The sequence below is a fragment of the Ambystoma mexicanum genome, chromosome 9 (assembly GCF_040938575.1).
Source record: "Ambystoma mexicanum isolate Mex_15411 chromosome 9, UKY_AmexF1_1, whole genome shotgun sequence".
NCBI classification, from domain to species: Eukaryota; Metazoa; Chordata; class Amphibia; order Caudata; family Ambystomatidae; genus Ambystoma; species Ambystoma mexicanum.
In genome coordinates, this window is record NC_090931.1 from 986,304,812 (window position 1) to 986,318,996 (window position 14,185).

General features: G+C 45.5%; 1 protein-coding gene across 2 annotated transcripts in view; it reads right to left on the bottom strand.

Moving 5' to 3' along the window:
* Window positions 1-14,185, bottom strand: part of LOC138488866 (neurabin-2-like) — a 1,321,710-nt gene that overhangs the window by 224,653 nt on the left and 1,082,872 nt on the right. The window contains exon 17 of one of the 2 annotated variants that reach the window (XM_069616224.1): window positions 8,149-8,265. The exons of the other annotated variant lie outside the window; for it this stretch is intronic. Within the exon in view, the coding sequence (XP_069472325.1) occupies window positions 8,149-8,265 (117 nt within the window). The remainder of the gene's footprint in view (window positions 1-8,148; window positions 8,266-14,185) is intronic. 2 annotated transcript variants of the gene reach the window in all.

Sequence of the window (14,185 nt, forward strand, 5' to 3'; positions counted from 1 at the left end):
CCACCCTTCAACTAAAACATCCCAACCTCACCCTTCTTGGAGACTTCAACATATGGCTCGACATCCCCACCAACCCTATGACACACTCTCTGGTTGACGGTCTAGACGCGATTAACCTCTAACCCCACATAAACGGCCCGACTCACAATAAAGGTCACGGTCTTGATGCCATCTTTAGCTCCCACAACCGGAAACATCTAAACCACCCCTATCATCTGGTCCGATCACTTCCTTGTCTCTTTTGCCATTCGCTCACCCGACCCCCGCCCCGTACTCAAATCTGAACCTCCGAATCTACGCAAATGCTGGAAAAAACTAGTAATCGTTCCTGACCTAGCCGACGCACTACTCCAGTCTCCTCCACCTACCTGCCCACTCAAACAACTAACCCCCGACGCCTTTGACTCTTGGCTCAACACCTCACTAATGCGTTTCACACCCTCTTACAAACCATCAGCCCGCCGTGGCCCGTTCTCTAGATGGTTCACACCTGATTTGAAGGCCACCAAACAACTAAATAAATACCTAGAACGCAAATGGCAGAAAGACAAAACCCAGGAGAGCGGAGCCACCTTAGCCCGACACCTTCATCAGTACAAGGCTGAAATCCGGAAAGCAAAAAAAGCCCACTACAACTCGTGAATCCTAAACTGCAAAAACCCCAGCAAAGAACTTCACAAAATCATCTCCAAATTCACCAAACCGGCATGCACTATGACCGTCCCAACCCCCTCACAATCACTGTGCGACTCACTCTCTCCACTTCTACGCCACGGCTCTTGAAAGAACAAATGCTCTAACCACCAAACGGGCTCTCTTACATCCACCAGGCAACCCTCCCACCATACCGGCCAACCCACTGCCTGCGACCACTACGCAACCAACGTTCAACTTCTTTAGTCCAATATCACCAGACCAATTTCTCAAACTTTTCTCTGCCCGCAAACCATCCGGCTCATCGCTAGACCCTTGCCTGGCTCACAACCCTCGAAGAAATTTCCGCTTCCACCTGCGCAGGAGAACACGCAAGATCCCTTTCCTCGGGTATCTTTCCCGACGCATTCAAAACCGTTCATGTCAAACCTAATAAAAAAACCTTCCCTCGACCCTCTCGAGCCCAAAAACTACCGCCCCATCTCAAACACCAGGTTCCTTGCCAAACTCATTGACCGGACCTCGTACTCTCAACTAAACACCTTTGTCGAAGCCAACAATCTTCCAGACCCGGCACAATCAGGTTTCAGAATCCGTCACGGAACTGAAACCACCCTAACCTCAATCTGGGATGACCTTAAAATGACGGCAGACTCTGCGGGATGCGCTGCATTAATCCTTCTTGACCTATCTGTCGCCTTCGACACAATCAATCACTCAATCCTCCTTGACCGACTCCACTCCCTAGGAATTCGAAGCCCGACCAGCCGACACAGGAGTCCCACAAGGAGCATGCCTATCTGCCCTCCTGTTCAATTTCTACTTGATCACCCTCCCACCAATAATTCGTTCACACAACATCCTGTGTTACAACTACGCTGATGACACTCTTCTAAAACTCCTGAACTCAAAACCAAACTGCCGACCTGACCTCGCCTCCTGCCTCCTTGACATAGAGCTCTGGATGACCCAAAGCCATCTCTTGTTAAACCCCTCCAAAACTGAAATCATGGTATGTGGCAACTCCGAACTTCTTCCACACCCTCTGCCCTGGCCATCCGCCATGGGCAACGCACCAACCCCCTCTAACTCAGTGAAAAACCTTGGATGTACCCTTGACTCTGACCTAACACTCTCGCGCCAAGTCAACAACGTCTCAAAGTCCTGCCACTACCACCTTAAAACCCTTTCCCAACAGACTCTCTGCGGTCCAATCAATAATTATATGAAGACTGGACTACGCAAACCCCCTCTACCTCAGAGTCCACGCTTACCAACTGAATAAACTTCAAAGGGCACAAAATGCTGCAGCCAAACTGCTACTTGCGCTTGGCCCGAGAGACCATATCTCCCCAGCCCTTAAGACTCTGCACTGACTTCCAGTGGCTCGAATGGTGACTTTCAAAACCTTAAGCATTTCTCATCGAGAATTGCATAAAACCGGACCGCAATATCTTCAAGACAAGCTAAAACCATATCACCCTCCACGTACTCTAAGATCAAGCTCAGCCGGCCTCCTAGTCATACCCAAGACAAATTCAGTCAGGTTAGGCGGATCATCATTCTCAGCCTTGGCCCCCACGCTGTGGAACGCACTCTCACCCCACATCCGCCTAACTGAAGATCTAATGTCTTTCCGCAAACTGGCTCTTCCCCTAAAACCAACCTGTATGCAAACTGTCCCAAACAGAATAACAGCATCTCAATGACACCAATCCAACAAACTACTAGATCTTGAATAACAATAAGAGAAATAACAATACAACATCAAGATCCATGCGAGAAATTGACATTGAATAACCGCTAATATAAACTAAAAGAACAAACGGAATTGAACGAGTAAAGCAGATCAGAGCAGTGTAGTGGATAGTAAGAATAAATCGTATGAAAACAGTAACGAGTGTTAAATTAATGAAATGGATGTAATGCATGATGAATGAACGAAGTGAATGGAGTGGATGAAATTGTTAGAATGGATGAAGCGGGTGGAATGAATGCGTAGAGTGGATGAAATTGTTAGAATGGATGAAGCGGGTGGAATGAATGAATGCGTATGAACGAACGACTTTGTAGAGCAGACGAGTGCGCGGAAAGGAAGAGTGCGCGGAAAGGAAGAGTGAGTGCGCAGAGCGGAAGAGTGAGTGCGCAGAGCGGAAGAGTGAGTGCGCAGAGCGGAAGAGTGAGTGCGCAGAGCGGAAGAGTGAGTGCGCAGAGCGGAAGAGTGAGTGCGCAGAGCGGAAGAGTGAGTGCGCAGAGCGGAAGAGTGAGTGCGCAGAGCGGAAGAGAGTGCGCAGAGCGGAAGAGAGTGCGCAGAGCGGAAGAGGGCATAAAAACGGAGGAGTGTGTAAGAATGGAGGAGTGTGTATAGTGGATGAGTGCGTAGAACAGACTAGTGGGTAGAGCCGACGAGTGTATGGAGCAGACGAGTGCGTATGAGCGAATGAGTTCGTAAGAGGAAGGGTGCGTAGAGCGGGTGAGTGCATAGAGCGGGTGAGTGCATAGAGCGGGTGAGTGCATAGAGCGGGTGAGTGCATAGAGCGGGTGAGTGCATAGAGCGGGTGAGTGCATAGAGCGGGTGAGTGCATAGAGCGGGTGAGTGCATAGAGCGGGTGAGTGCGAAGAGCGGGTGAGTGCGAAGAGCGGGTGAGTGCGAAGAGCGGGTGAGTGCGAAGAGCGGGTGAGTGCGAAGAGCGGGTGAGTGCGAAGAGCGGGTGAGTGCGAAGAGCGGGTGAGTGCGAAGAGCGGGTGAGTGGGAAGAGCGGGTGAGTGGGAAGAGCGTGCAAGGGCATAACACGGACAAGTGCCTAGAGCGTGCAAGGTCATAAAGCGGAAGAGTCCGTAGGGCGGATGAGCGGGTGAGTGTGTAGAGCGGGTGAGTGGACGAGTGCGTAGAGCGGACGAGTGCCCAGAGCGTGCAAGGGCATAAAGCGGACAAGTGCCCAGAGTGGACGAGTGCGTAGAGCGGACGAGTGCCCAGAGCGTGCAAGGGCATAAAGCGGACAAGTGCCCAGAGTGGACGAGTGCGTAGAGCGGACGAGTGCCCAGAGCGTGCAAGGGCATAAAGCGGACAAGTGCCCAGAGCTGACGAGTGCGTAGAGCGGACGAGTGCCCAGAGCGTGCAAGGGCATAAAGCGGACAAGTGCCCAGAGCTGACGAGTGCCCAGAGCGTGCAAGGGTATAAAGCGGACGAGTGCCCAGAGCGGACGAGTGCGTAGAGCGGACGAGTGCCCAGAGCGTGCAAGGGCATAAAGCGGACAAGTGCCCAGAGCGGACGAGTGCGTAGAGCGGACGAGTGCCCAGAGCGTGCAAGGGCATAAAGCGGACGAGTGCCCAGAGCGTGCAAGGGTATAAAGCGGACGAGTGCCCAGAGTAGACGAGTGCCCAGAGCGTGCAAGGGCATAAAGCGGACGAGTTGCCCAGAGCGAACGAGGTGCCCAGAGCGAACGAGGTGCCCAGAGCAGATGAGTGCCCAGAGCGAAAGGGCATGTAGAACAGATGATTGCGTAGAGCGGACGGAACGGGTAAAGTATGTGATGGAATGGGTGACTTCTATGGATAGAATGAGTGATGTATGTGAATAGAACGGGTGACGTATGTCGATCGAAAGGGTGACGTATGTGGATGAAACGGGTGACGTATGTGGATGGATGACGCATGTCGATGGAACGGGCAACGTATGTGGATCGAACGGGCAACGTATGTGGATCGAACGGGCAACGTATGTGGATCGAACGGGCAACGTATGTGGATCGAACGTGTGAAATATGTTGATGGAACGGATGAAGTATGTAGATGGAACGGATGAAGTATGTAGATGGAACGGGTGAAAAACATGGATGAAGTGTATAAAACAACTTAGAATACACGGAACGGATCCGAGTACATGGAACAGATGCAAATACATGAAACGGATTGAGTGCGCGGGCAGACTGGAGTGCGCGGGGCAGACTGGAGCGCATAGAATTGCGTGACTTACATAGAATGGTTTGGAGTGCATGGAACTTTTGAAGGAGCATGTCACCCATCATATCACACCACCACGCTTACTCTCTTCTCTACACCACCACTCAACTAGAACACAGAGATACTACGACACCATTCGGTATAACTGTTCTCATACCAGCATCTGCCGCATACTCCACATCACTCTAAGTAAACACTGCTGGTACCACACCCCCCCCACCCAGGCGTTCTCCTCAGGCCTAACGCAGCCACATTTGGTCTGGATCAATCCTGCAAGAACGAAAACACATACTCCTGATCTCTCAACCAGCACACCTACCGCTAAGAAGCAGCTATTACAAAAATGCCACACCAGCTGCATACATATCCGGTGCTCACACACACCTTTCACTCTCTCTACTCCCTCTACTGACTTGAACTCCGGTTCCTAAGGGCGTTCAACCTACCAGCGCCTTCAGACCATACCAATGGTACATAAGGCGCTATATAAATGCAAAGTAACATAACATAAAAATTATAAATCTTACTAACAGTCATCATGGTGTCCTTTTCGGTGTCCTAGTCGCTCTCTTGCAATCGCCCCTCGAGAGAGAGCTCACTGCGTCGTTCACCGGCTGCTTCCAGCACCTCTCCAATTGTCCTTCCTGAGGAGGGGGGTGCTTCTTTGATCATGCTGGTGTACCCTTCCCCTTTACTCCAGGCATCTGGTAGTCGCAGTGCCTTCTTACCTCCCCCACTGCTGACGCAGGGCCACTGCCACCAACTTGCACCTCTGCGCTAGCAGTCCTCACTGTGGCTTTTGTCTCTTGCCTCTCAATTTTGGCCCCTGCTGCAGAGTTTAGCTGGAGCCATCACCAGGGCTTGCATCCCACGGCCCCAAGCCCCTTCCCGGCAACTCAACTGCTCCTGCAATCTCTGCTACTCGTCACTCCTCCCTGGTTGCGCTCTTGACCCCCACTTCCAGCAGTCCACCGGGCCTCCAGACCGCTCGCTGTGCTAAGGTACCACGCAAGCCGCTGCAGTTCCTCTCACACCGCCACCTCCACCAGCCTCTAATAGGAGCACAGTGACATGTGCCTGTCGATTGGGTGTGGAGGGACTAAATCACTGTCTCCGCACCAACAGGATACACAGGGAGAAGGCATATGTAGTGCTATGCTAGAGATGCACCAGGACAGAGCACGGTGCGATGCACCCTCTTCAGCAGGTGGCCATCTTGGAATCTGTCATCACCTGACATTTTAATATTTTTATTGGCACCAGAAGTTATTTGTACCCAAGACATAGAATGAGAAACAATACAGAATTGTTTATCACCGAAGACAGACACTAGTCATATGAGTCAAGCCTTGCAACTTCTTTACTTGCATGTCAAGCAGAATTTTAGAGTAACTTAGTTTATCTACTCGACCCATGGCAACAGATAACACCAAATGTACATGTGCTTTCTGTAAAAGGGTGCATATTATCACAAACCCACTATGTTTGCACACCACTGCAACCCTGAGACCAGACATGCACATTGAAACTTATTTTTGACATGTACTGCAAACAAAGTGTTTAGAAATAAAGATCAAACATCCCCTGCAAATGGTACCCGGCCTTCATAACATCTACTTGACTATGCAAGGGGGTGAAAAGACTTTGCCAACCACGGAGTAGTGTCTGTAAAATGTAAAAGGTTAGCTATATGAAAGGACACACAAAAACAGATATGATAAAAAAGCATCTCAAAACAGTGTGGCCAGCTCTCTCCTGCCAGAGCTAATATAAAAGGCAATCATAATCAGAGTAAAGTGATCTCTGGAGGCTACCTAAAGTCAATGGTATTGCAGTAGATCTGTAGTGGTATGGACTGAAAGGAAATATTGATCAATACTTTACCTAAACATCTAGTTAGCTGTGTGTATTCATTATGTATAAAATGGAAAAGGTAAGAGTAAACAGAAAGCATGGTGTATAGCAGGCAGAGAACTGGTCAAAATAGATGGAATATTGTAGTTTGCAGCCAGGATATCTGGTATAAAGCAACAAGGTGATCAGATAGAATGGCACGGATTATGGGATCAGCTCATGGGTTGAGCATCAGTTGCACCGAAGAAAGCAACCAGCAGGTCAAGGAACTAGGGCTGCCATACAAAGCATTTGGCCGTGTGATTATGTACATATTCGAAAGTGTTTAAATATGATGCACCTTCCTCTTCATAATTAAATATAGTTGACACTGAGATTTAGATGCACCAACCTAAACTTGGCTGCAAAGCATGGAGACAATGCAGTGTTTTACAGTAGCAATACTGCAATTAGACATTACACAACAACTTAAACTTTTAGGAATGGAAATGTGTGACTGTCTTTGAAAAAATAAATAGAGTTAAGACATACTGGCCTTTGCCAGACAGAATGTAGTTAGCTCAATAAAAGTATCATCCCGATTACCTCTAGTTTGCAATTTTTTTTTTAAAAAAAAGATTCTTGTCTAGCACTGCCACACAGGCCTCTGGCACCAAGAGTGGATGAGAGGGTTACTGATGTGCTTTCATTCAAAATGGTAACTTAAATTGCTGGTGTTGCTAAATAAGTGACAATTTAATCAGCAAACCCCTTGATTTAAAGGAAAGTAATCAGTATTGCATTATCTTTTACCAGGAAGTCTTTTTCTTACTGGAGTTACATCCAAGAGACAGTTAGGACCTGAACAAGCCATATGCTGAAGGACATGTAAGCAATCCCCTTTGTGTAGTGTTGAAAAGGGACTGGTATATTTCAATATGTAGATCTGGAAGATAAATCGATGAAGCCAGGAACTACATTTTTGTTCTTAATAATGGCAATAATTCAGTAACTCAGCTCGGTTTACTGAGACTTTCCATAATGAATTCATATTTTTCATTGTGATATCAGCAATCATTGAAATAGGTATGTGCATTTTGTGGAGGGGGGGGGACCTGCAGAAATGATTGTTGTGGTTCCGAGGAAAGTAGCTGTACTGCCACAAACAGTAATTGTCCAATTTTATATTTTAAGAAAGAGGATAGCTATTGCTGCTTGGATTTAAGGTATGGAATATATTTTACCTAACACGGTTATAATTAGCATTTCTTTTCTTTATAAAAAACTAAGATTTTCTGACGGTAGGATGCTAATCATTTCACAAATGCAAGGCTGTTTGTTTATTTTCACCAAGTGAACCAAACCTAAGGGGAAAAACTGCCAGTGGCATAGAGAAAGCATCCAAAGGTTCTGCTGCTCTAGCACTATTACAATTGTTATGCAGTAATTTTGCATAACCAAAATTGTTTTAAAATGTACTAAGCAGAATAGTAATGACTATAAAACATTCCCATTGAAAAAGATAATCTAAACAAGATTGATTAGATTTCTCTTTCTATGTGCAGTCAAAGAAAATGGTAATAAGGAAATGGACTGCAAACACAAACATGCAATTAGTACTTTAAATGAGGCGTTACATGAAAGGAGACAAACAATACTACTCAAAAGGACACACAATAGCCACACTTTGAAACTCACCTCATTTGAAGCGAAGGTCAAAGTGTGTGAACGCCCTGAAAGATTAGGCTCTGTCACTAAGCCTGACAGACCAGAGCTTAAGCTGTTATGGTATGAATCATCAATGACAACTCTACTCTGAAAACAAGTGAAAATATTGTTTTATTATACGAGCCCTGTCTTAATTTTAACAGGGAGAATGATTATTACTGGCACCTAAAATCAAAACATTCATATGACCTTTCCATAATTATGCAGCTCAAATTCATTACATCCATTCAGTCAAGCACTGTACTATGGGGGTGTTTGCAGTATTTATACATGAACCTCTTTGGAAGGTTTTATCATCAACTATGTACCCAATAGAGTGCAATACATTCCAAAATGTTAAATGTTTCCATTTACTGTTGTGTTATTGGAGGAGACAAATATTTTTCTTTGGATTAAAAGTCACGGTTCCAGCATCAATTGTCTCACAAATTCTTGTCATACGTAATAATTTAAATTGTGATCACTAAGACTAGAATCTCTGGATTGGGGACCAGCGAAAAAGGGTAGCAATTGAAGAATGGCACTATGGTTGAGTTAAAAACTGAATATATTTTAGAAGGATTAATCAATGTACATAGAATAATTTATGTCCATGATTGTAAAGCTTCCCCTCTAAAATAATTAACATCTGGTCTTCTGTCCTCATTTTATTTTTCAAATAGGATGTATTATGCATCTGTACTCACTTTCTATCATTCAGCATCCCATAGCATACCGTTCTAATATTCACTGTTTTAGCTCATTTAACTTGTAAGTCAATACTTCATGGCAGTGAATTTTTCTGCAGAGCCAAGCAGTCTTTTTTACTAAAACAAATCAGAATTCACTAGGCATGCAATTATGCAATAGACTACACTTGTAATATTCTTAAGAAAAAAGCATTTGCTGCAAAATATCCATCACCATGCCTCATGCTCGTATGTATTTACCTACTGCTTTCTTTTTTCACCTGTATGTATTTATCCTGCTCCCTGGCCATAATTAAGCCATCAAAGAGGAAAAGTCAAAAGTTAAACCTGGTTAACATTACTGATCCTTGAGTACTCGTTTCAAGCTGGATGTCATCAGTTGGTATTGTCAATGAATGCAAAGAAGCAGGATTCCAGGTTCAGATCCCTGAATAGGTGGAATATCCAGGGGAAATCTAAAAGAAAGCTTGTTGGGGAGTCATGAATGGTTGATGTAGCTCCTTTGCATCTGAGAGAACAGAGTGACCACAGAAGCTAAAGAATGACAGAATGGTGAGAGGAAAAAGTCTTGCCTGGGGTATGTTGAACACCCAGAAGAGCAGAGGTCAAACACGAAATTGCTGGCAGCATTTGGTCGACCTTTGCTAAAAAAACAGGGGAGCACTACTGGCATTCGATCTGCTGACTGGCAGGAGATAAACTACTGATACCCACATAACCGTTCTCTTGGTTCGAAACAAAGATGATTCAGTGTACAAACGAACTAACTAACCTTAAGCCGATTTGTGGTAAGATCAAAGAAGCTTCATAAGTACATTAAAGAAACGTGAGGCAAGGAAAAGGTACAGTTTGTAAACAGTTTAGCTAGCCAGAAACAGATAGACATAGAAAGCTAGACAGAGATGTGGGCAGATGGAAAGGTTGATGTACAACTAGTTACACAGATCGGAAGATAGATAGATACCAAAAGAAAGAAACAGATAGATGGATAGATATAATGCTCTTTGCATGTGCCCAGTGTGGGCCTCAAAATATTAGTGCGGTCAGCTTGGAAAGAATGAATTACTTATCTTTGGTAATATTAATGCTGTTGGATAGAATCTTCATTTCAACAGATTTATATTTTGAAAGGTGCCAGCCATAGATTGGGTCTGGAAAACGTTAAAAAGCCACTGGTGAAGTTCAGGGTGGCTGGATCCCCACTCAATCACGTCATGGGTGCCACTAGAGTTAGAAGCATTGTAGCAGATACAAATCTCTGCCCCACTTACATCATTTCCATGGTCCACTGGTCCAAAAGGAAGGGGAAATTGCCACGGTATGATGGCAACATATGTTTTATTAGTATAAGCATAACATTAGCTAACACTCACACTTATTTGTAGGGCAGGAATAAAAGTGATAGTGAATCTTTGGGAGGAAGGATGTATAAATCAGAAAGAACAATATTGAAGCTAAGTAATTTGTGGAAGCAGTACAACTCAAAAGAAAACACTGCAAATCTTTAGAGTAAAGAACAGGTTTGATGTGGTGCTAGTCCAGTTTTCAAATCACACAAGATGTCCTGGGCCCAAAGTAACCCTTTACATGTGAAAAGGACTTTTTTTAAATGAAATTCTCAGCTAGAAAGGTGTAAGCGGTTATGTGATTTTTTCTTCAAGCAGTTTTAATGATCTTTTAGATAGGACAGCAATTTCATGCCCACATTCCATGCATTCTGTTCCTCCAGCCATTCAACTTTCAAATGCTCCTCCTTTTTTCCCCCCGTGCTGTGGCTTTCTCTTTACTAATCATTTCAGTATGCACCATCTGATGAAGTATGGTGGACTTCGAAAGCAAATGCCTAGTTCAATCTCTGCATAATATCTTCAGTTAGTACAATAAAAGGTATCAAAACCTTCATCTTGTGTGAAAATCTGCAGAAATATTTGTTATATTTCTGCATTTGGAAATACCATAGTTACAGATTTCAAACATTTTGAAATCTGCAGCGATATCAAAAACTCTGCAGAGTATTTTTAAGTGTGTGCTCATAAGAAATATGCATTTTCTGCAGAAACATATGCTCCACTGATTTGGACAGTCCCTAGATATGTTATTCTAATGGGTGTTTTCCTGCTTATGATTATTAATCGATTGAAAGACTTGTAAAGCTTGAGGTTCTCTGAGAATCAATGTGATGGAACCTCTCGTATGTCCTGGAAGAATGTGGAACAGGAAAGAAAACTGGAAAACATTTTAGAGATTTGAAATTTCTGACACCATATGAGGATAGTACCCTATAAGAATCCCATCTTCTTCAGAGAAAACCAAGAAACGAGGGTCCACACAAGCTGAAGTAGCTCACTTACAAATTAAGAAGTGGTGATTGCTATCAGAAAGATGGCATTCAAAGTGAGCAGCCAGATCAGAATGAACCAGTTTTAAGCTGGATCCAGTACTCTTTAAACAGCCACCAGCTTGTGCACGATCATTCCATAACTAGTTGAGATGAGGGCAATGAATGCAACATAGCCGGTGTATATGAAAAACATTACTGATCTACAACAGTATTTTTGTAGCTTGTATCTGTTTTGAAGAGCAATACTCGCATAGGCTGTCTTCTAGTGGTCAATACAGAATATTACATGGTTTACTAAACTTACAGGATCCACGTATGATGTGCATATGCTACTTTTACACTACCATAATGCTACCATTAATGGACACTCCATAGATTGATTTTATTTGCCTGTACACACACAAACACACAATACATTACTTACAGTAATCGTATTTTTAATGCTTGCATCTGTTTACATTCACATGCTTTACATAGGCCGACATCCAGTGGTAGGCGTGAAGCATTGCGCATGCTTTCAAAGTTCGAAATGTGTCATCGACTGGGCGTGTTTTTAATCTTATCCCTAGTGTCGCGTCTGCTGTGCACATGATCCCTTATGCATTGAGGTCCATCAAATGATTTTGTTTCCGACATGAGGGAGTATGAAAAGGATGTGTGAAGTAAAGGTAAGTTCAGATGATGCGTGAAATATCTATGATTTGTGAAATATCTATGATTTGCCCAAGAACCTTTAACTCCAAGAGGGGAGGAAAGGTTGCACCTGTGAATCTAAGCAGATACAGGCATCAGAAATATGTCCATGGTAAGTAATTTATACCTTCTGAGGCTTGTGGATCTGCTTGGAATCTCATGCTATGCAAAGACTAACGAACGGTACCTGGAGAAGGTAGTGGGCTATTTGAAGGTAGAGCAGCAAAACAAGGTTTTAACACTGCTTGACCCACTTGTGTGTCACCTCTTGAATGTGTATCTAAAAAGTGTTGTGTGAAGGTATGAATGGAACTCAAGTGGTAGCTTTGTAAATGACATCTAAGGGCACATTTGCAATGAAAATGAAAGTTACTCACAATAGTGACTAGAGTATTCATAGTCACTAGTCCCCTTTCCTCCATCCTTGTGGGCGTCCCCCAAGATGGCAATGGTACCGGAACCTTTGGAAGCAAAAAATGTGAGCTATCCCTTTAAAATTTAGTATAGCGTGTAGGAGCATGGTAACGTCCCTGAGGCCCCGCCCTCTTGCACCTCACCTCAGTCCCCCTTTGACATATCGGACGCTTGTAAAGCTTGCTGTGCTGACAATTTTTGCCCCTGGCATACAAGCGGGGGAAGGTGGGTGGCACTTATGAAGGAAAGGGGACTAAGGACTAGGAGTACTCTAGTCACTATGGCGAGTAACTTTACTCATACGTCCTGTTTCCTTTCCTACATCCTTGTGGGTGATTCCACTGAAACAAGATAACTGGGTGGAGCTGTGACCACATGCCTCAAATAGGTAGAAGTGAAAAGGGTCCTCAGAATCACAGGACCAAACTCTGCATCCCACCTGGAGCTGGTATCCAGAGAAAAGTGTTTTCAGAAAGCAGACAGAGTGGCCCATGTAGCCGCCTTACTAATGACTTCCCACAAAGCATGCCTCTGAAAGGTGACAGCGGTGGCTTTGGCCATGACCGCGTGACCATGGATCCCTTTGGTCACCGTCTTACCCAATGCCACATAAGCTTATGAAATGGTATGGACCATCCAATGGGCCTTGTAGGTCTTAGAGACCTGGGTGCAGCACCCCTGAACTTGACAAACCGCGCTTCCGACTTCCAGAAAGATCTCGTCTGCGAGAGATAGAACTTGGGCACTCTCCGCAGATCCAGGGAGTCAAGCATCCTCTCCGCTTCGGACAGTGGACTTGGGAAGAACATGGGCAGGCATATTTCCTGGTTTAAGTGGAACGGTGAGACCATCTTGGCCAAGAAGTTTGGTTAAGTGCTCAAGATTACCTTGTCGCTGTGTAAAGTAGTGAAGGGTTCACACAACGACAGCGCCTGTAGCTCGCTGACTATGTGCAGAGATAGAGCCACCAGCAGAACCGCTCAAGTGTAACCCACATGATGTCGACAGACGCTATGGGTTCAAAAAGTTTATATTGTAAGGCGGCGAGCACCAAATTGAGGTCCCAGATGGGATGGGACCTATGCACCGGCAGGAATAGCCTAGTCAAGCCCTTGAGGTGGGCCTTAACCACCGGGTTGGCCGCCAAGTAGGTGTTGCAAGCATCCACCTGGACCCCAGAGCTGGCCAAATGCGCAGAAAAAGACAACTTGTAGTCCAGGGAGCAAGAGAGGGAGTCAATGCCCTCTCCTCGTGCCCAGTGGCAAATCCTGGTCCACTTACTCCTGTACTGCGAGCTGGAGGAGGTCCGAGAACCACGCCCTCAACGGCCAGTGGGGGGCAGAGAGGCGATCAGGATAAGGCTGCAGCCCACCGAGGCCTGCAATTTGCAGAGGGTCCGCGGGAGCAACAAAGGAGGAAACACATGGCACCTGTGCCAGCAAAGCTGGAACGCATCCCCCAGAGAACCTTGGCCCCAAACTACCCATGATGCAAACAGGGGGTATTTGGAGTTCTGAGGCAATGCAAATAAGTCCAGACATGGAAACCTCCACTTCTGGAAGAGAGGTAGTAAGGAGTTGGTGTGTAATTCCCACTTCTAGTCATGATACTCCAAGCGGCTGAGCTTGTCCGCCTCTGCATTGCTGTCACCCGGGAGATCTACCACAGATCCAGATCTCGTCCGACAACGCCCACTCCCAGATGGACATTGCTTCTATGCAGAGTAGGGGAGACCGGGTCGCCCCTGCTTGGTGAAGTAGAAAATGGTTGTTGAATTGTCGGTCCTGACCAGAACCACCTAACCCCTGATGACAGGCAAGAAAGCCCCGAGAGCCAGGACCACCGCTATGCGCTCCAGAAGATCGATATG